The sequence below is a fragment of the Panthera pardus genome, unplaced genomic scaffold, assembly GCF_024362965.1.
Source record: "Panthera pardus isolate Hobbes unplaced genomic scaffold, ASM2436296v1 HiC_scaffold_11, whole genome shotgun sequence".
Lineage (NCBI taxonomy): Eukaryota > Metazoa > Chordata > Mammalia > Carnivora > Felidae > Panthera > Panthera pardus.
The window spans coordinates 52,181,444-52,205,144 of record NW_026526666.1 but is presented as its reverse complement, the minus strand read 5'-3'; the positions used below and the strand labels follow the sequence as shown (position 1 = coordinate 52,205,144).

Here is a 23,701-nt window from a genome sequence, read left to right as displayed (position 1 = left end):
CTGCCTCCCTTCGTTCCTCCTTCCCTCCCTGCCTCTCTTCCTCCCTCCCTTCCTTCCTTCCTTCTTTCCTTCCTTCCTTCCTTCCTTCCTTCCTTCCTTCCTTCCTTCCTTCCTTTTTTCATTCTTTGTTTCAATAAATATTTGCTGAGAGCTTAGCATATGAAGGGCCGTCCTGGGTTCCAGAGATCCTGTAGTAAACAAGTTGTTCCCTGCCTGCATAAATTTTATATTTAAACTAAGGAGCTCTATACTGAACACTAATTACTGCCTGTTTTAATTACAATTTTAAAGTGCTGCTAAGGAGAAGTACAAGATACGTGAGATCCAACAGCCAGTCAATGGTTTGAGATGAAATGTCAGGGAGGAATTCTGACAGATAAGCTGGGAAAAGTATGTTGAGGCCAAAGAGCAGAGGACTTTGAATGCTCAGCTAAGGAGTTTGGAATTTTATCTCTTACTTTTCCTGAAAAACAGCCCTCAGTATTACTGCAGGTGTTATCAGCAGATGAAATAGTGGAAAGAGAATGCACTTTGGATTCAGAAAGACAGCATTGAATCTCAACCATGTCAATTACAAACCATGTATGCTCCAGCATATTTCTTAACCTCTTAACTACTCTGCTTCAGTTTTCTTATCCTTAAAATGAGATGATTGTATTCTCAGTGGAAGCTAAGAAGTACCTAGCATGATGTCTAGCCGAAAAAAAGTAATCATTGGATGGCAATGACACAGAGGGTTTAAAAGTACCTTGCCTAGAATGACCTAGCTAGTAAATGTTTGGTAAACATGAATCCTTCCCATTAGACTCTGCAGCTGTCACGTCACGTATGCTACCTGGAAGCTAGATGACCCCTAATAGATCACGGATGGATCTGGTGCTCTTAAGAACCTAGAAAGAAAACTTGTGGCCATACCAGTGGAGAGACCCTTTCTTAACAACATCTTTGCAGGCTATTCTCTGTCATTTATAATTTGGCTTCTTCCCCAAACTTGGTTGTAGATAAGAATTCATAGATTTATGTAAAAAATACAGATTCTCAGGCCTCATCCCAGATATGCTGAAATAGACTCTCCAGGGATGGGAAAGGGAATCATATTTTTAATAGCTCCCCAAGTGAGAACATTGCTCATCTATGCTTGAGAACCACTGACTGGCCTAGAGTCTCAGTCCCTTGCTTGTTGCTAATATGCTATTGCTCTTTAGTGGGCCAGACAGCCCTCTATTCTAACAGTTCTGAAAATGGGCCCCCCAGACTGGCAGCATCAGCACCATGAGTGATCTTTTAGAAATGCACACTCTCCAGCTCATCCCAGGGCAGTTTGCTCAAAGACCCTGGGGGTTGGGTTCAGTGGGGGTCTTGGTAAGCCCTCTAGGTGATTTCTGATGACCCTAAAGTGTGAGGGCTACTGCTCTATACTATTTGGGCAGGCTCTTCTGTAATGCACTGGGTAGAAGTTCTGCAAAGCATGAAAAGGTTGGTAAGACCAGCAAAATTGGGCGGTAGGGTTGAGAAATAAACAAGGAAGAAAAACAAAAAAGAAAAGGAGGAGCCCCAGTACTCCTGGAGCACAAGTTTGTTTGCTACTTTTATTGGACTCTTAATATCAGCAGGCTTGTTACAATGTAGAATAATGCCCGTTCCTCTGTGAAAGACCACTCCTTATGTTAAGCAACCTGGATTCCTGTTCTGTGTCTTTTGGCGACTGACTTCACGTCTCTGGGTCTCAGTTTCCTGAAGCGCAAAAGGGAGGCCCAGACTGATTGGTCTCTCAGGACCCCTTTGTCTGGCATAACTTTCTACCACACTACCAAAGGAATTGGGATCCACTCTGACATTTGGTGTTATTCCTGAGCAAGCCTATTGTCTGAGGGCCTTTTGGAACTGTGAAACCTAAAACAGAGGGGCTGGTTAGGGACCTGGAGTAAACGACTTCCTTCCCGAAGAGTTGGAGCATCCAGGAGGCTGTGCGTGGGGAAATTCCAGGCCATCTGGATGTCAGAGGATTGCAGTCATCCACCAGTGTTACAGGAGCCTGCCTTCCGGAGACAGCATGATGTCATTTGATAGCTCATTATGACCTGGGAAACTCCTCAGTGATCATGGGCTGGGGTGAGGTGTGGGGGTGTGGGGGGGAGGGGAACATGGGGGTGATAGTGATACAAAGACTCAGGCCTTCTTTTCTGTCTCCACAGGAGGTCCCCAGCTGCTGCTAGTCAGCCACCTGTCTCCAGAGTAAACCTGCAAGGTAAGCACCGTCATGAGGCCTAAGTCCGTGTTTCAGAATCATAACACGTGTCATTTGTTCAGCAGCTGTTTTAGAATGATGGCACTTACTTGCATATCAGGGTCCTCCAAAGTCTCTCGATGACTTTTTTCAAAGACATGGTAGAGTTTTACTTCTTTCCCTGTAAAACCAAATGAAAAGCAGTATTAAACAATTGTCCCATCATGTGCAGGCCTAGGTTTTCAGGGTGCGATGGATGTGTGGTATTGCTGCACCCCAGGAGAGAGACAGAAGGCAGAGCTGGATTGACACTGCAAAGCGACCTCAGCTTGCTGGCCCCGGTGTGCTCAGGAGAGCTAACTTCAAAGACTGTCAGGGGCCCCCTGGTTGGCCCCACAGAGCATATTAGTGGTTTTCCTCTTAGCGTCAACTATAGGTCCCACTTGAGTCTACATCCTTTCCAGGTGTGAAACCAAAGGCTGTTCCAGGTCACAAATCATTTCCCTTGGAGGTCATCCAACTTTGTTCCTCAGATATGTGTGTGTGTGTGTGTGTGTGTGTGTGTGTGTGTGTGTGTGTTTAAGAAACCTAACCTCTCATCTTTCAGTGCTGTGCATATGCTTTACATGCAGAGTTGAAAGCTATGTAGGGGAGGGGCTACCCTGAAGGAACACCAGGGAGATGGATTGAACATAAACTGTATGTGACAAAAGATGCAACCTGTTATGTGGCATTGTTTCCAAGTCCAAAATGGAGTTTCCCCCTTGAATCTACCCCCACTAGCGTAGTGGTAGGCCTGAGTAAAAACCACAGGAGAAACGAATAAGTTGAGCTCTATTGAGATTGCCTGACACTAAACAGCACTGCCTGGTACACTTCTCTGTTTCCAGCTTCGGTATTCCCTTTGCTTTATACTTAACCATCTTCCTTCCTTGCATGTAGTGTTCTCTGGCTGGCATCACAGCCACGTGAATAACGGACATAATACAGAAGCCCACCTTCTAAAGAAAGGAACAAAAACATAGGTTCCATTGACTCCTTGGCTTCTGAAGTATTTATAGTACACACCTTTAAACCTATTTTTATTAGAAAAAGACTGAGAACAAGAATAAAAGTGAAAGGAAGATATTAAAAGTAAATTTGCCTCTAGACCCCCATGGTATGAAATGGAGAGAAGAAAATAGTGCTCTGTCCAGGGGCTTCAAAAACCTGCTGTGCTGATGTACCGTTTCCTTTAGAAGTTTGATAAAAGGAAACTCCATAGAGGGTTTTACCATATAACTGGTGTTACGTAGTCAGTGATCAAAGGAGGTGGTTTTGAAACTCCTTTATCATTTCATCATATTAGCCTACCAGTGAGACACCTTTGCTCACATTTCTGTTCGCCAAATTCGCTCCAAAGCCTTTGACAGCAATTCGAATATTTAAACTGTTTTCTTTTTTTTTTGTAATAAATACTGACACACATTCAGAGAATCTGTGATATTTATGGCTCTATAAATTAGCTCATTAGCTAGAGATGTTGCTGGAAAGATCATTTTGTGATTTTTGGCACAGTGACTACAGCTCGGCAACTAGAGATTCTTTGGCTAAATTCTTTAAAACAATGGAGCAAAGAAATAACAATACCACTTAGGCAATTTGTTTTTGTCTGTCTTTGTGGCAAACTACAAAAATTCTGGCTTTTCATCGGGAAGAGAATGTAGCGATACCAATTATTACGTAATTATAGGTTTCAAAATCTCCTTAACGCTTAAGCCCAGTCAGAAGAGGAAGGAGGATACACACATCCTGTGTTTTGTTCTTATTATCAGCTTAAATAAGTCAGGCAGATTTTTCCTGGTATTTTAATATTTATCAGCGTGTGACAAAGAGGTGTGTTTAAATAGAAAGTTTAAAAGGGAATGAAAAGTAAGTGGCTCCAAGCAAACCGCATTGAAGGCTGAAGCAGTGCTTTCAAAGATGATTTTTCATGATAATAAGATCAGGTTTTCATTTATCATCAACTCAAGTTGGGCTCATGTATTTCAATTGAGATCTAAGATAAAAGATACAAGAAACCCACGATCATTTAAACAGATTTAGCAGCAATCTAATTTGTTAGGAAATCCTGACTATTCTTGTACAAAGAGCAAGGTATAAGAGAGAGAGAGAGAAAGAGACAGAGAGAGAAAGAGAAAAAGCCAAATACTTTTAAGAGGTTTTTTTTTTTCCATGCATCTAAATGAAGGAAATGCAATTCATTTCAAAAAGACAATTGTCAGGACTCGTGGCTAAATTGGTGCATTGGGTCTTACAAATTGATCACTGACTGAAATTATTCATGGGGGACATAAAAGCAAATCACTTAGTCTTCTATACCTTTATTTTCACTGTCGAAACAAGGTCATTCTTTTCAGTTCTCATGGTGCAACACGAATTTCCCTCCTCTGCAAAGACATCCCAATATTTTTTTTTTAAATCAGTGTAATTGCTCCTTTTTTAATTTTTTTTAATTTTTTTTATTTTTTTATTATTTATTTATTTATTTTTTTTTTTGCACTATGGCAACAATTCCATTCTAGATTGTGTTCTAATTCATGGCTTATGGATCTCCTGCAATGGAGCACTTTGAAGTCAGGCGCTGTGCCTTATTCATCCCCTGATTGTTCAAAACTCATTAACATAGCTATTTTCACCTACTAGGAAGACAGTAAATCTTGATGTGGTCAGCATTGCATAAGTATGTGGGGTTTACTTTAAGAAAAAATGTTCATAAATTAAATTTTAGTTATGAATCAATATTTTCATCTCTATGAGTATGAAAAATATTTAACTGTGTGTTTTTTTTTTTTTTACTATTAAAAAACATCAGTTATTCCACTGGAATTAAAAAGGTTTTGAAACACACTTTGTAACAGTATATATATGTACATATATATTTGTGTGGTCATACAGGTTTTGACAAAAAGAGTTAAATACAAAAAGTTGGCATTTGGTAAAGTATTGAGAATTTAAAATCCAGAAAGTATAGTAGCATAGAAATGATATACTCCCGATTTAAGGAGAAAGATGCACTAAATCCTGCTGGGGGTGTTGAAAATGCTAATGCTATAAAGTCAGGCAAACATCTTAATTTTTATCATGTTTTACTTTTTCACAAGCAGAAATTCTAGGCTTTTCTACATGATGCATGAGGATTGGAACAGAAAGGGAGAAAAAATAGAAGAAAGAGCACTCCAAAACAAAGCAGGGTTCTATCATCTGTACACATTCAACATGGAAACTGGAAGTAATTTTCAGGATTTCAGGTCTCAAAACTATTTCAACTGAAAAAATCAGATAATTGAGGAAAATCAGTGTGTGTGTGTGTGTGTGTGTGTGTATGTGTGTATGCATGTGCATGAGTGGGTGGGTGACTGTGTGTGTGCATGTGTGTGTAGGATAATTGTCTCACTTTTTCCAACCATCCTATCCCTTGGCTTTGCATGCATTTCAATAGTGAGTACAGATATGTCATGGAAAGAATTCCCTGAAAGGATAAATCATCAAGTGTTCACTGCCTTTACCAAATGACTCTTTGCTTTATAAAAGGATTAGGCAAGTATTCCTTTTAATGGCCAGCACCTCCGATTCATATAAATGTGACTTGACCTTTAATATATATCATATATACAACATTTTAGCAGTCAAATTGATGTGTAAGGTGGGATATTCTATATTAATCTTCTAAAATTTAGCAATAAACATGTTGAGTAAGAGCATTGCCAATATAATAGATCGGATGATATGAAGAACAACCCCCCCCCCCCCCAGACCCATGGGTCTTTGGAAATGACAGCATGACTAGAAAATTGCCTGAGGACTTCAAGCCAGACTGCTGCAGACCCAGAGCCTTTCCCAGCCTGGGTCTCCATAGCCCTGGTTGATGGTGGTTTTCAACACCAGCCAATTAGATGTTTTTCAAGAAATGCCTGTATGTGGAGAAATAAGATGTGATATTACAGGACTTTCTGGTATGTCTGAAATAGGTTGGCCTAAGTGAAAAACAGACTTAATTAATTTTTTTCAGTGCTCATGGGAATCCCTTTCTTCTATTATGTGTCCAGGCCATTCTGGGGGAGGAAATGAGTCTTTACCAGTTGATAAAACAGAAGAAGGGTACTTCTGCTAAGAAGCCTATTTCTCAGTATGAGTTCCTCCCATATCTGTGCTTGGTTGTAAATATCCCCCGGAAGGTTCATGGGGGTGTGCCAGATGCAGGGTCTGCTTGAGGAGTGGACAAGGGGCTCAGAGAGTTGTCTTGGATTCTAAGAATTTCAAAAAGTCATGACATTGATTGAGTTCTCATTCTTTGCCAGGGCTGCCAGGGCTTAGGATGAGAGACCAACTGTGTGTGCTCGAGTAAAGGGCTCTCTCTCTGAGAACCACAGCAGTGGCCTGAGAGCCGGCCTGTGTCAGATGACTGGAAATGAAGCCTGGCATAAGCAGGACATTTGCTTGGTTTCTACATTAAGCAAGAACTCTGGAACAGGATTACAACACTTAGGGACAAATACGAATAAAATCAATTGTGTTACCAAAGGCTGTGGCCACACATGATAAAGGAGAGATTGGGGGAGGAGGGCGGATAACAAAAAAAAAAAAAAAAAAAAAAAGAGACAGAGAGAGAGGGAGAGAGAGAGAAAGAGAGAAAAGGAGAAGAGAAAAAAAGAAAGGAAAAGAAAAAGAAAAAAATAGAAATGTCAGATAATTTTTTCATTAGTGTTCTGATTCTCCTGTGGCCTGAATTATTGGGATAATTGCCTTAATGACTCACCTGGAGTGTTTAAGCAGCCTGCATACAAAGTGATAGGGCAAATGCACTAGAAAAGCCCCAGTAATTCTGGGAATAATTCCCCAGATGGTTGTTTTATAAGAACTGCTTTTGTCTAAAATAGTCCTCTTCTGAACATTTACCCCCAGAGCATCAACATTGAGCTATTTATATTGATCTGCAATTATTTCATATATGTCTAAAATTAAGTGTGGGTAGTTGCAAAAACATTGACAAGTCAACTAAAGTGTGAAGAGTTAAAATGTTACCCTTGAGCAAACATTGCCAAAAATAAAGCCCTGCCCATTAATGGCTATTTCACCAGTTGAAAATTAATTTCTAAATTTAGTGTGACCATTTCTTCGTATTAAATGGAACCAATGAAACCTGCAACATCTAATCTCTCACTTGCGGCCTAAAGACTTGAGTTCGTTCCGGGATGACTCCACTTCATGTTTTTGTACTGCTGAGAAACACCATCCACCCACCCACCCCTGAAAGTTGGAATCATGCATGTTAGTAAGTATTTCAGTTATGCTATTGACGTCAATGGAGTCATTAAATAGATTGCTGGCCCTCCCAGAGGCAAATCACTGCCAGGGACCTAGATACAGACACGTTTTTTACAAAGACAACCATCAGGTTTTGCTATAGCAGTAAGCCAGAGAAAGGGAAAAGTTTATACTGTAGCAGACCTATCTCCAAACACAGTTTATTTTTTTCTTTTCCATTTTAGTTCCGGCCTTTCTTTCTCTTTGGTTACAGTAGGCTCAGGCGATGCCCAGATATTGTGGCCTCCGTGTTTTGTGTGCGAAAGCATCTCCTGTAATTGAGACCGTAAATAAAGGGTGGCACGCAACTTTTGCAAACATGTCTCACCTTTAGCTGTACACAGCCCATCTTGGTGTTTATTTGGTGGCATAAATTGTCCGGGCAAACCACTATTGTCCACCAGTAAGGCTGGGTCTGATATATAGTTCCCTGAATAAACAGTTTCCTCTGAACACACACACATATACACGCACGCTCAGTTTTGTCCTCTCTGCCACTTCTTTGCGGCTTCTAGCTACAGCCGTCCATTTATGAATCAACCTTTATGCAGCCTGCACCGTGCTGCGGGCTGGGGCTCCTGAGCAAAGGGTGGAGGAGGAGGCTAGGATGAAAGATTCACTTCTCTCAGCTGCCTCATCTGCAGAGCCGCCGCAGGAGACAGGAGGCTGCCCACGTGCCTGTGTCCTCCCAAACCCCAGCTGCTGCCTACCTCAAGCCTGGTCATGCAGCTCCCAGGCGTGTGGGAGAGAGCCCTTCAGGAAACATCTGTCTCCTTCTGGGTATTTTTGACAGCTCTATTTACCTGGACAGTCCCGGTTGTCAGAGCCAAAGATTCACCTCACACCTGGACTCTTCTGCCTCATAGGCTCAGAGTCAGGGAGCCACGTAGAGCAGACAGCTTTCTTCAGGTCTGGTCCTCTGAATCCATCATGTTGGCTTTAGCACCTGTCTCCCTCACAACCCACCCCCCCCCCCATGCTTCCTTACTCCAGCACTGCCCTACTTGCTTATCAGTTAGTATGCATCTAAATGCCAGACATCTGACCACTCCTGGTAACTTGGGAGGTAAATCGGGAGGCCCAGCTCCATCCCCCCTCCACCATTGCTCCTTATTCTCTATTCCTGGCTTTGAATAGTGGCTTCACCATCTATCCTTTATCTCTGTCTTCACCTCAGACAGCCACTTCTTGCAGCCTTTTCTGTAATCATGCCCCCTCCTTTCTTCCCCACCCCCCTCTTCCTTAGTTCAGTGCTTCATCCTCCCATACCTAAACCACGATGGCGGTCCTCCCACTTAGTTTATTGTCCTCAGTCCTTCCCCTCACTCTTTCCCCTCACTGCAACCCACCCTCCATTCTGGTACTAGAACTATTCTTCTAAAACCAGTCTTAAATTATTTCCTTAGTTGGCTATGCTTTGCCTTCAAGTGGATCCCCGCTTCTTACCAATTCCTCCATAATTTGCTCCTAATTCCTTCTCTGTCCTCATCTTTTACTTTAACCCCTGCCCTCATGCACAGTTGATGGCTGAGGTGCCCTGAACATACTATCCCTCAAATATGCCAGGCTCTTCTTGCCTTTCTACCTTTGTACATACACTCCTTCTGTCTGGGCTGCCTTTTCCCAAAAATATTACTCACATATTCAGCTCAGGGATACTCTTACATTGTCAGGTGAACAACTTCTTTCCACTCGCTGATTCTTGGATTCTGGAGTCAGGATTAAACTAAATACATAGTCTCAAACCAGACCCTGATGTATAGTACATGCTTAGTAAATACTAATTCTTTTACCCATTTCCATCTGGAAAGTACATCCTCTTTCCTTCAAGATTCAGCATATGTACCATCTTCTGTATGTGCTCCCTGCAACTCATCCAAAATTACTCTCACTTATTATCTTAATTATTATCTCAAAATCTCATTTGCTGTTCATGTCATATTCTGCTGTATTTATTTATTTGATTTGATTCCCTTTTAAACTAAGACTGTCCCAAGTTCAAGTACTAACCTTTTTTTTTTATATATCCCCAACTTATAAAATGTGACCCAGAACATAGTAAATGCTCAATAAATATTTATGGACTAAACAAATACGAATGAGTATATGCTCATGCCTGAATCAGAAAGGACTAGAAATCTCATATTTGGCTTGTCTAAATATCTTCTAGCTCTTGGGCATTTACACAATGCTGACATTCCTGACTAATCTTGACTACGTGTGACTTTTCTCCCCTTAAAGTAAGCTCTTTATTATCCATTACTTCAGGAAGAAGTGGCAGGGTTAAATACAATTTAAAAAAACAACTAAATGTGACTGGCCTGTGACTCTGTGTTGTATACCCTTGGTGCCTAGCACAGTGCCTGGCACAAAGCAGGTATTCAATTAGTATATTGAATTGAATTGGGCTGGGAATCCCTGGGTCAATACTTTAGACAGATTATTTCTCTAAGACTCAGCATTCTTGTCTGGAAAGTGGGTATTTTAATATTCTATCTTGTAAGATTGCTATGAGGGCTAAATGACAAAAGCTATGTGTGTAGTGGTTAAAAGTGAAGACTCCAGAACCAAGCTGCCCCTTGCGAATCCCAGCTGCATTAGTATGTGACCTTGGGACCAATTACTTAACCTCTCCATGTCCCAATCGCCCCGTCTCCAAAACTGGGATGGAAATTTTACATACCTTGTATGTTGGTTGTAACGATTAAACGTGTAAACATACAAAAAGCACTTAGAATAGCTCCTGACAAGTGTCAATAGTAGTATCATTTTATTAAACATGTTAATGCAACATGTTTCCCATAGCACCGAGCACATAGCAGGCTGTCAGCATGTCACAGCTAAGAGGCCAGGCCTGCTGGCCTAAGTAGGGAACCAAAACAGAAAACCTTGTTCAGATCTGTCTCAAAGGTTCCGATCTACTTCCTTCCTATAGGAATACAGTCTAGAAGCAAGCTTTCTTTGAAGTTTAAGATTTGTTTCCCTTAAAACCATAAAAACCTGCTAATATGGAAATAGATTTGGAGCCGAAGGTAGCCACTATATGAGAGTGGCTCTTTCTCTTAACAGATTGCAGAGAATGGTCAGCTGGGATTCTGATAAACTGGATCTTAGCTAACAGAGACTTTTCTCTTGCTAAAATGAAGCCGGAGAGGACTTCACTTTGTAAGATCGATTAATTGCAACTGTACACTCATTACAGTTGTATTTAAATACAATATTCAGGGCTTGGTGCACACCTGGACAGGCACAGGCTTTTTAGCCCAGGGTGTTCAGCAGAGAACACCAACAGGAGCTTCCCTTTGGCGAGAAAACTAAACCTCCTGGCAGAGTCCAGCTAGGGGAGGGCTTTGACTCTTTTTGGAAAGACTCTTCTGCCCTGTCTCAGTTACTTCTGAGAATGGGAAGACCCCCTCGTACCCCCTATACCCCTTTCTCTTCTCTTTACCGGGGGTGGGAGGAGGTAGGTAAGAAGGAGGTCAGGGTTGGCCTAGAGCAGAATGAACATGGATGTTGGGAAACAAAGGAGGCAGGAAGAGGATCTTCTAACTTCTCTGTTTTCTCCGGCCTGCATCCTCAAGACCACATGATCCTGGGGGCAGGGTGAATTCTGCTTGCTTGCTTCTGATCATCCGCTGGCCAGCACTTTATGGAGTTGCCTTTAGCTCTATTCTCGGAATCCAGGAGCATTTCAGGGAAGTCTTTCACCCAAGAGAAGAGAAACAAAGCAGGGACTGTCCCCCTGAAACAGAGAACAGGCGAGAGAACTCACTGGATCTTTTTTCTTAGTTTATTGTCTTGACTTGCTCCCAACCGGAGCTGTTGACAAGTACCAAAAGTCACCCCTCGGAGTTTTGTATACTTTTCCTACCTCCTCTTTGGCTGTGTCCATGGTGTGAGTTGGGGCCATCACGATTATCCATGGAGGCAGCCAGGTCAGATAATGCAGTGTTGCCCCTATGCCCTCAGCTATGCTTTGACTTCAAATTTCCAGAGTGTAGTCTGGTTAATACTACCTGCCTAGCAAACTGTATAATTTGCAAATCCCACCTGCCTGCCTCTGATGGCAGGAGAGGAAAAGAGCTAGCAGTTATTCAACTCCTCTTATGTGCTAGGCACTGGGCTAGGCCCTCTGCGTACATTATCTTACCTAATTCTCAGAAGTGAAGTGTTCTGCAGATTATTGTCTGGTTTTACAGGTTTAGAAAAGGAGGCTCAGGGAATACATGGGGTCTACTCAAGACCACATAGTTAGTCAGTGACAAAATCGGAACTGAAACCTAGATCTGTATTTCTTGAAAACACATGCTCTTTCCTCTAGTCTAGACCACGCTGTCCCTGCCCCCACCCCATTGTCAACCTCGGAAGTTGTAACTGACGGAAAGGGGGCTGGTGAGGATTTCACAACAAGAGAGCAAACAAATATACTGAACTATCTACAGCTTTAATAATTACTATGAAATAATCTTCTTTAATTCCTTTGTTATCAATCCGTTTTATTGTAATAAAAAATGTGCAAATCTTGAGAGAAATGTCTCATACATGTCCATTATTCATTTATTAATTTATTTTGTAAATGTTTATCAGATGCCTACCATATAAGAAACATCGTGTTAGACCCTGGAGATATAGTAATGGGGAAGAGAATGAATTTAGAGCCTGACCTTGTGGACCTTACAGCCCAGGAAATATTAATTAAATAAACACATGATTACATGTTTGATCACTATAGTGAAGAAAAGTACAGAATACTATAATATTGTCTCACCTGTAAAAATGGGAATAATACTACTACCTACCATTAGGATTGTTGTAGTATCTAAATAAGCTATTATATGTAAAGCATTTAGAATACTGTCTGGCATCCAGTATTAGTTAATGTTTACTCTAATTATTATTATCACTAGTTATTGGGATTAATGTAAATTAGGAAACAGGGAAGGCCTTTGTGAATAATCTTGAACTTGAGACCTACACATTGAGCAGGAGCTGGGTGGGCAGAGACAGTAACTAATACCTCAAAGGTGCTATAGACTGAGATCTGGATCGACAGGGTGGCAGTGAGGGTCAAGACCAAAGAAGCTGAGAGAGGCCAGTCGAGCAGAGCATTTGTAGGCCACGGTGAAATGTGTAGATCTTATACTAAATTACATGGGGTGCCGTTAAGGAATTTTAAAAAGATTGACATGATCTGATTTGAATTTCAAACACAGCACTTTTCCCTGAGCTGCAAATCTGGGTTGCTGGTACCCCCTGTGTGCCCCCCCAGTAGGTGTGCTTTCTCTGGTGCCTTCCTCAGCACCTGCCCCTTCCATCTACCTTCATGGCTAGGCAGGCAAGCTCCGGATCCAGATTGGCTGAGTTTAATTGTGGTTCTGTTCCTTTCTGTACGAGTATAGACAAGTAATTCAACATCTCTGAGCCTTTATTTCCTCCTATGTACAATGAGGACAACAATAGGACCTTCAGCAAAAATTATTGTGGGAGCTAAATTAACATATGTAAAGGATTTAGCACAATGCGGCACACAGAAAGTATTAAATAAATATTGATATTTTTAATGTATTGTAACTGCCTGTTTTCTTGATTACTTACACCTTTAGATTGTGTACTCAGTGCCTGGCACAGGGCAGGTGCTGAAAAAGTATTTATTGAAAAACATCATTGAAAAGAGTAAACAATGAAAGAGAGGTAGTACAATGCACTGTAAGTAAAAGAAGAGATGGGAATGCAAGCTGGTGCAGCCACTCTGGAAAACAGTATGGAGGTTCCTCAAAAAACTAGAAATAGAACTACCCTACGGCCCAGAAATTGCACTACTAGGCATTTATCCAAGGGATACAGGTGTGCTGTTTCGAAGGGACACATGCACCCCCATGCTTATAGCAGCACTATCAACAATAGCCAAAGTACGGAAAGAGCCCAAATGTCCACCAATGGATGAATGGATAAAGAAGATGTGGTATATATATATACAATGGAGTATTACTCGGCAACCCAAAAGAATGAAATCTTGCCATTTGCAACTATGTGGATGGAACTGGAGGGTATTATGTTAAGTGAAATTAGTCAGAGAAAGACACAAATCATATGACTTCACTTATATGAATAGTTTAAGAGACAAAACAGATGAACATAAGCGAAGGGAAACAAAAATAATATGGGGACAGGGAGGGGGACAAAACAGAAGAGACTCATAAATATAGAGAACAAACTGAGGGTTACAGGAGGGGTTGTGGGAGGGGGGATGGGCTAAATGGGTAAGGAATCTACTCCTGAAATCATTGTTGCACTATATGCTAACTAATTTGGATGTAAATTAAAAAAAAAAAATTAAATTAAACTTAAAAAAAGAAAAAAAATAATATTCAACCTCCAGTGATGTAGTAATCATACTACTATATCTATAGCAATTTCCCAAAGAAACACCTCTGTGGTATATGAAATGTACAGGTTGATGTTCATTTCAATAACTTTGTTAAACAAAATAAATGCTGAATAAAAATATATATTAGCAATGTGTGGAGAAAAAAAAAAAAGAAGAAGAAGAGAAATATTGCTGACCTAATCATGGAAAAATGGACTTCCTTGAGTCAGGGGTAGATCTGATAAGGAGGAATTTGCTTATGGGGTTAGAGAAACTGAATGACTGCAGCTGCCTGGTTGTCCAGCTTTGGGGAACTTGAATCAACGTCCTTGGGACAAAACTATGGTTCAAGATCTCTGTTGCCTATCTGGATTGCCATCTGCACACAAAGAAAATTGGGTTGCATTCTCTTAGGCTACATGACTATCTCTCTGGAAAGCAAAGGTGAAACCTCCAGAGTTCTCCATTTGTGGGCTTTGGAGGACAGTCCCTCTGACCAAGAGCACAACCCTGTGACTTCCTTTTCGTCCCTGCACTGTTAACAGAGGCTCAGTTCCTTGAAGCAAACCTACACCTTCAGTGTGATGCATAGCCTTGGGAGAGACTTCTTGTGGGTTTGTACAGCTGGGAAGTCTTGGACATTCAGTGGCGAAAACCGCTCTACATCTCCAAGGAGAGTACCTGTCCTGACAAACAGTGATCCTGCAGATCTGTAGTGTGCCATTTTCCATTATGTAGTGTTTTCCATTATTTCTTCATCTCTTATTGCAAATTTAAGCAGTCTATCTCTCTTTACCTGCAGATCATTTCTAGGCTTCCCTCTGATTTTATGTTTGCTCCATGCCCCTCACACTTCCAAACCACCTTCTCTGTAGGCCTCTTAATCTGACTCAAAAACTTACTTATGGAAAGCCTCCTACAATTAGTCTTGCCTTTTGTAGTAATTGCCCACTCTCTATGTATTGTATTGGAATATGCATGTCCTGCATTGATTTTTAAAGGCGTCATAGTTCTTTATGCCATCGGCATATGTTCATTCATTTGTTCAGGCTTTTTTGTATTCCTTAAGTGAAAACATTTGTGTTGTGGCCTGCTACCAAGTAGGAGGGGAAGGGAAGTACTAACTTGACTAAAACTCAGAATCTGATCCTGAGTTTGCACCATATGGAAATAAGATTATAGACAAAAAGCTACCTAAAGATATTGACCATATCACTCACGATTCTCCAAAGAAACAGAACCGGTATGAGAATACACACACACACACACACACACACACACACACACACACACACACACACAAGGATTTGGCCCTTGTGGTTGTGGGGGCTGGCTAATTTGAATTCCATAGAGCAGAATGGAAACCCAAGCAGGAGTTAATTCTGCAGTCTTGAGGCAGAATCTGTTCTTTTCTGAGAAACCTGTTTTGCTCTTAGAACTTCAGCTGATTGGGTGAGTCCCACCAACATTATCAGAGGTAACCACTTTTTTTTTTCTCTTTTTTTTTTTAAATTTTTTTTAACGTTTATTTATTTTTGAGACAGAGAGAGACAGAGCATGAACAGGGGAGGGGCAGAGAGAGAGGGAGACACAGAATCTGAAACAGGCTCCAGGCCCTGAGAGGTCAGCACAGAGCCCAATGCGGGGCTCGAACTCACGGACCGTGAGATCATGACCTGAGCCGAAGTCGGACGCTTAACCGACCGAGCCACCCGGGCGCCCCAAAGGTAACCACTTTTACTTAAAATCCACTGATTGTAGATCAGACCCACATCTACCAAATATCTTCACAACACCTAGATCAGTATTGTTTCAATGCCAGGTACTATTGGCTAGCCAAGTTGACACATAAATCCTCAAAAAGGAGCAACCAGCAAATAAAGAAGCCTATCCTGGGTATCAGACCAGAATCATGCCCAACTCTATGCAAATAAAAAAAAAAATAAGATTCAGGAAACTAAAAATCTTTATATTCCTTCTGACTAGTTGATACTTCACTTCAAAACACGGTAAGGTAACCATTCCTCCCAGTTCACAGAATTGTTTCGAAAACCATGTGACAGTTTGAAAGACCACAAGTGCACAGTGTTTGTATTTTGAACACCCCAACAGCCCCCAGCAGTGACGACACACCTACTAAATGTTGGTGCCACCGCAGAGGCTCCACATAATGTCTCGCCATTCGCTCTACTGAACAGCTGTGAGAGAAAAGAAAATCTTGGACTTCAGCTCCACAAGAATGCCAGTCATTCTGTGCCCCATGTCTGGAGACCACAACCTGTTATGGTAAACCCAATTGGGAGAAATATCTCAAAAAGAGGTTAATTTGGACGGAAATATCTCAGAGTGAAGTGGGAGTCCTCTTTGTGTAGACTACTTGTTTCCACAGAAGGGGGCCTGAAACATTCATAGCCTCTTCCACAATTAAGAAATTGGAATGTCAGCCCCAGTCTCCAGGTCACCCTTGAGACACCTGCTCTCTCAAACATGAATTCCAAAACCTCCTTCTGCCCTTGCTGTCTCTGCATCTTGTGCCCCTGTCACTGAGAAAACACACCTTCAGGCATGAGGCTTCCAGCCCCTGTGCAGACCACATAGCCCTGTGTTTGCCACAGTTCCAAGCTTCTGCTCTCACCTCTGTATTTCTGCATCTTGGTGGGATCCCCAGGTACTTCAACCGTAAGCCACGTAGCTCCTGTAACCACCTCTGGTCTGGAACATCTCAGACCTGTGATCCTGCCTTCAGGGTGCAGTTTCCTCTTCACTCCCATTTACCTTTTGATAAATAATTGCTCTCAGCAAATAACTAACCTGAACTGACTGTGGATACTTTCTGGCATTTAAGGAGCTGGCACCTCAGCTGGTTCTTTTCCCGCAAATCTTGCCTTTCTCCTGGTCTTGAGTCACTGGTTTACTCAAGTTGTAGAAACACTTATCTCTCCCTCCTCTTTTCTCTGCAGCGATGGAATGTGCTCTCCTATTTAATTTTCTAATTTTGTTGGTGTGATTGCTTATTACCTCCTACTCCTCAAGTTTCTGTGGAGGGGAGTCACTCCAATTTTTAGAGGGAACACTGTTGGAGAAACATTCCCTTTTCACCATTCTGTGTTGCTAGGGCAAAGGGCGAAGGTAGGTTACAGTGGGTAGAATTTATAGGAGAGGCAGTTTTTGCCTCAGCGAACCATTTAGCCCAATAGAAAATTGGCAGAAAATGGAATGTGTTTCCCTAGGAATTGGTTTCTTCTGCGTGCCCTTCTGGAAGAGCACATCTAGATAGGTGTAGAAAGTTTAACATGGGAGTCTCTTATTCAGAAGAAGGGCAGACTCAGCCAATTCTGAGCTTTCCCCTGTTTTATGAGTGTATACAATAGAACAGTGCTTTGACAAATCAGTTGCAACGCTATACTGTCCCCAAAGTCTTTTCTTTGTTTCCAAAGAATTCACTCTAAAACACTTGTTTTATCTCCAAAGCATGGGGGAGAAGTGTTAATGTAATAGTAAACCCCTGCTAAGTATGAGATCTTTTCTTCATCAGCAACCCTTAATGAAGCCATTATTATCTCACTTTTTAAACCAATGAAACCATCCCCAATGAGGGTAGCTACTAATATAAAGACACCAGGTGGTAAGTGAAAGAGCTAGAATTTGAACCCTGGCTTGTTTGGCTCCAAAGAGACTTAGCACTAGTCCTCTGTGGGATCAAGTGAGTCCTAGTGCTATAGGGGAGGCCAACACAGGTACCTGTCTTCAAGGTACATACCCCCTGGAGATGATGTTTACACCTGCTTCTCCAATCATACTCTGTGTTCTCTGGATGACGCCTTCCTTTTCCTGTGCTACATTTAATCTACTTTTTCTCCAGAGCCTAGAACTATAGAGAATTTAGAAGAAAAGGGGCTTCAAGCCCTTGTTTCCCTTCAGGGAAATAACTGAGCCAACAGGGAGGTGATATAGTGTATTTTTCTCTTCTGGGAATAAGCCCTCTTCACCGAAAGGTATTTCTTTTGGGTATTGAGTAGGACATCCGGTCAGCGAAAGAAGGCAAGGGAGAATTTTTAGGACATAGAGCAGTGGGAGACTTATCTCCAGAGCATTACTCACTGCTTAAAAGATACCCTAGTCTCTGACGTCACAAGGAGAGAGAGTTAGATTTCAGATCTGTGGTGAAACTGGGGTGTGCCTCTCTTGAACACAAGGAGGCAGCTGTCCAATTCCAGACTGGCTCTGGAAAGTCCCGTTTTGAATAATTTGCTTCTGATGGTGTTTTGTTCAACTTCCTTACCTCAAATGAAACTCTGTGACTTAAACGAAAGAGCACTGGGCTGGAACTCAGGAAACTAAATTTTAGTACCAGTACCAACCAGATGTGTGACCTGGGGTAAATCTTTCAACCTCAGACTTAGTCATCTTTATTTTGAATTACTTTGAATCTTTGAGTCTAGAGTCCAATCTTACAGACCCTTCAAATTTCTAAAATGGCCCTTGGCCCAGAAATGGTAGTGTGTGGGTGTTGGGGTGGATAATTTTTTGTCAGAGAAGAAATAGCCCCTATGCTAGTTACTGGGGAATCTGGAGTTCAAGTCCAGTTCTCTGGTCTGGCACCCAAACCTGTGCCTCTTCCACCTCTCCCTACCCTGACATTAGGCCATATTATTCTTGCATAACACTGCATACCTTTATGTTTGTCCTAATCCCTGTCAGCATTGTGGTTGGCACGGTGCAATAGCACATAGTCATTGAGTGGTTATGAGTGCTGGGGAAACAGAAATAAAGGGGACATAACCCCTCATCTCAGCTTAGAAGCATTCTCGTGGCGACTTTCTGGGGCCAGACTGCCTGGGTCCCAGTTCTACTACTTATTAGGCTAATTATTTCTTAACCCTTCTGTAAACCTCAGGTTCTTCGTCCTCATTGTCTCATCTTAAATACCTTACTCTTAGAGTTATTATGAAAATTAAACGAGTTGTTTCATATGGAACACTTGAAATAGTGCCAGTCATAGAGGAATGACTGAATACATAGTTGTTGTTATTGTTACAACTGTATAGGTTTATTAGCTCCTTTATGCCAGGAGTCTTAGAAGGTTCCAACAGGGTCTTGTTTACTGACATGTGATAAATGTTTATTGGATCCAATTATTCAACTAGTTACAGTACCTATACTATGTGCAAAGCCCTCTTTTGGGTCCTTGTTAGAGTCTGACAACGTACTTAGGAGAAGTCACCAGGTCTTAGAGCTTTGATAATTTGCAAAATATTTCTCTTCATTCCTCTTTTTTGTGGGTGGCCTTTGCTTAGAAAGAGTTAAAGGAAGGAACTGGGAAGAAGTTCTACATATATACTTAATTGACTTATTCAGGTGAGCCATCTGGAGGAAGTGGAATTAATAGTAGGCCAATGGGACGATTAGAATCTTTTTTAAAGAAGAAGCCTCTTTTAGAACTCTGATGTCAGACAAAAGAGTATTACCTACTTTTAATGGGTTATCTGTGTCAGACAGAGATGGCAGCTTATTCTCTCATTCACTAACCCTCTCGTTCATTCATTCAGCACCGAGTGTGTACTCACCATTGCATGAATCAGGCACTGCTGGGCAATGGGTATACAGAAATGGATAAGACACAGTTTCCTCTCTGGAGGAGCTCACAGTCTTGGGGTAGACAGATATAAGTGAGTATATAATACAGTGTGATAAGAAGTTCGTGCTAAAGCACAGATAAAGTGCTCTAGATACACAGAGGAGGGCAGGTGGTGAGGAACAGGATTCCACCCTAGGTAACAAATAACACTGTGTTGCTATACATGGGAATTTTACAAATGAGCTTTTGTTGAATTCTTAAAAAATTAGTACTTCTCATAGCTAGGTCATTCATTACACAGCTGAGGTTTTGGGGGGTTTTTTCCTCTCTTTTTCAGTCATTTCAGCTTAAGTCAGTGTGTTCGTTGAGTACCTATTATAACTAAGTGTACTAGGAAAATACAGGTTAATTTTAACCAGAGTCAGTAGGATGAGGAAGTAGGAAGGTATAGGAGGGATGGCTTGAACTCTGTCATGAAGGATAGGTAAGAGTTCATAAGGCAAAAGTGAGGAATACTATTCAGGAACTTGCATCATGCTCCAACAAAGGTAGAGGGGCCCAACACGTGTGGGCTGAGTTTTTGGATTGAACGTCATCCTGGGGGATTCGTGAAGGGAGGATAGAGTGGGTGTGTAGTGGGAAATTAGGCAGGAAAGATCAGTAGGAAAATAGGAGGCTGTGTATACCTAATACACAAATCAAGATTTTATTTCATGTGCAGTGAGGACTCACCGGTATTTGTTCCGCAGGGGAGTGCATCAGTAGAGCTGTGCTCCTCAAGATACACTTGGTATAGTATCAGCTATGGTGGCAGGAGACAGTTCCAGGCTCGCAGTCAGAAAACATGAAAGAGAACTCCAGTTTGCCCGTCAATTCGCTGTGTGGTCTTGAGTGAGTTGGTAACCCTTTCTGAGCTTTATTTTAGCCTCTTCATCCACACAGTAAGCAAATAGAAGCTTCCCCAGGAGAGTAGCAGCAACAACCACAACAGCAATTTTCATTGATCATCCTTCCCAAGGGCATTGGGCAAGGCCATTTCTGTGTAACGTTTAAACCTCAGACAATTCTGTGAGTTCTTAAGACATTAAACACAAGTTTACCATATGGCCTACCACCACCTCCACTCTTAGGTGTCAACACAAGAAAACTGAAGACGTATATTGGCACCAAGTCTTGAACCGAAGTTTTCTTGGCAACATACAATGGCCAAGAAGTGGAAACAACCTAGCTGTCCATCGCCTGGTGAATGGATAGACAAAAGATGCTATATCCATGCAATGCAATATTATTCAACAGTGAAAAGGAACAAACTAAGAAGACATGCTACGTATGATACGGATGAATGTCAAGCTATTCTTCTCAGTGAGAGGAGCCAGACATGAGATACCATGTAGAATATGATACCATCAGTTGTATTTTATTGACATGAAATATCCAGGAAAAGCAGAGATATAAAGACAAAAAGTGGGGTAGAGGCTGGAGACAGGCTTAATAGTAAAGGTACATGAAGGATCATACTGGAGTGATGAAAATGTTTTTAAGCTGATTTAGGGTGACGGTTGCCTGAGTTGGTAAATCTGCAAAAAATCATTGAATTTTACACTTGAAAAGGTGAAGTATATTTATGCAAAATAAGCCTCACTAAAGTTATTTGAAAAACAGAAAGAACACTATAAAGGAGGTTCTGTTCTTATTAGCACATTGCAGACAAAGATAAAACTTTCCCAAAGCCTCCAGGGAAGAGTAGTAGAGCAATGGATGTATTAACTAACCTTACTGTGGTAAGCCTTTCACAATATACACGTGTATCACTCATCACATTGTATACCTTAAACCTGCATAATGTTATATGTCAATTACATCTCAATAAAGGTGGGTAGGGGGATGTAGTAGAGCTAGGATTGGAAACCCTTTCTGCCTGCTTTTGAGTCCATGCCATTGGCTACGGTCCATACCATCCCCTTCCTTATGTTACAAAGTGGTTGTGACAAATAAATTAAGCAAGGGATACATATTTGATCATTAACAGAGCATGCATGTGATTGGCTCTCAGAAAATCTTAACTGATTCTGATTTTGGCAGCTGTTGGTCTGATGGTCTGAGAGACAGAGTAAAAGCTATTCCAGTGGTCCAGGCAGGAGGCTCCAGCATCTTGTCCAGGCAGGGTACTCTCAGGAGGAAAGACCAGATGATGTAGAAAAGGAAGCCCAGCTAGGGATGTCCTCTTACTTTTCACATATCTTAGCTTTTCTAAACAACCAAGTGGGACGCTTGGCTCTATTATGAGAGAAGACAAAGAACGAAAGTCTTTCTTTCCTTCAGTAAACAGCTGACACACGTTCCCATCATAAATTTTGTAATTCAGGATGTAAAACCAAATCCAACAACCCAGCCCAGCCAGAAGGTTAAATAAATAAGTGTTAAATAAATAAGTGTAGGGTTTTATTTTTTCCCCCTCTGCCCATGAGTCTCCACAGAAGATGCCACGTGCTCCTGCGAATCAAAGTTGACTAGTCCGTTTTCTTACTGTGTAAATTTGGGGCAACAGCCTACTCAGGTTTATGAATTGAAACTTTGAGGAGTTGAGATTTTTTTGTATGTTTTATTTTCCATTTTGCCGTCACGAGCACCATTGTTAATGGTAATTCAGAATCACAGATGAGACATCGCTCTTCACATCTCTCATCTTTTATTTTGAAAAGCTAGGAAGACTCAACAGACAGAAACATAGCCTACAGCCTTGGCAGAGGCAGGACTAGGTGACTTAATGGGGTTTTTCCTGAGTTACTTTCAATGACTGATACATTGTAACTCAGACGTGCCTGCCACATGGCGAAATTTTATTATTAATAAATCCACTTTCCTCCAAAACAAACAAGACAGCGTGGCAAACAGCAGTGTTTGCTCTGTATACATCTGGGTTGGTTTTTCATCATTTCCTAGGACCGGAGCCCTGGTACTTCCCATTGCAGTAGTGAAAGAAATGTGGGAATTCAGTTCGCCTATTTTGGCAACATAAACATGAGACAATTTGTGGTCACAAAGGCAGGACTCCCCGTTCCAGAGGGCCTGGTGGCAGCGGATGGGGCTGTGAGGTTCCCTGGGGAGGACAATATTGAATCTGGAAGCGCATAGGACTTAGGGCATGTGGGAAGGAGGATATTCAGAACACCTCCTGGTTTTATGGCATTCACTCTTTGAGTCACAGTCCCCAGAGAGCCAGGAAAAGCGAGTGTATGTCTGCCATGGTAATTAAGTGTTCAAGTTTGAAGAAACTTGAAGAAATCTTACACATAGCAAAAGTAAGACTGCCAGCTTTGTTCATTGTTGTAAGAACTCAACCAGTCACAACTCATTCAAGATCTTGATTGAGTATTACGTGTGTAGCACTGTCCCAAACACCGTGAGCAATGTTAAGTCAGAGTCCCGATCATCAAGGAGATTGCAGTGAGTGAGGATGGGGATGATATTTAAACATGAAACATTTCACCATTTAAATAGCAGTAAGTGATGAGTGGTGGTTTCCTCCTCACGTAAGCCTTTCAGAGCTGCCCCAAGTCCAACACGTGTTCTTTGAGAGTTCCTCTCAGAACCCAAACAATTTGCTCAAACACTAGGAGAATAGGATCATGGAAAGGTCACAGGTCTTGGAGGCAGAAACCCTTAAATCTAGATCCCGCGTTGGCTGCGTATCAACTGAATTATAAACTCCCTGAGGAACAAGTCTATTTAAACATGGTGTATTGCAGGACTTTGCATAGTGCCTAACGCTTAGTAGGATCTCTATAAGTATTCCATGTTGAATACATGAATTACCCATGTAACCCTAGCAAAGTTAACCTGAGAGTCCAGAGTTCTCCCTGGAAAGAGGAGTAATCATACCTACTGATAGGAGTTGAGAGGTGGCCTCAAATGATGATGAAGAGTGCAGACCCTGGAGCTTCCCGCCAGGGCCCAAACTCTGGCCTGCCATTTATTTGTTCTGTGGTTTCAGGCAAATAACTTGTCATTGCCTCAGTTTCCCAAAGTATCATATAAGGATAATAATACTACCTATCCTTTAGGTTTGGTTTGTTATGAGGATTAAACGAATTTTTATTTGTATAGTCCCTAAACTGAGGCCTGGTACACAGTGTGTGCTCTAAAAATATTTGTTAAATAAAAATACATAGAGGATAAATAG

General features: G+C 41.6%; 1 protein-coding gene across 3 annotated transcripts in view; it reads left to right on the top strand.

Annotated features, from left to right (window-relative positions):
* Window positions 1–23,701, top strand: part of PDE4B (phosphodiesterase 4B) — a 525,517-nt gene that overhangs the window by 417,117 nt on the left and 84,699 nt on the right. For all 3 annotated transcript variants that reach the window (XM_019448986.2, XM_019448985.2, XM_019448988.2), the window contains one exon: window positions 2,196–2,248. In XM_019448986.2, coding sequence (XP_019304531.1) covers window positions 2,196–2,248 — 53 coding nt within the window. The remainder of the gene's footprint in view (window positions 1–2,195; window positions 2,249–23,701) is intronic.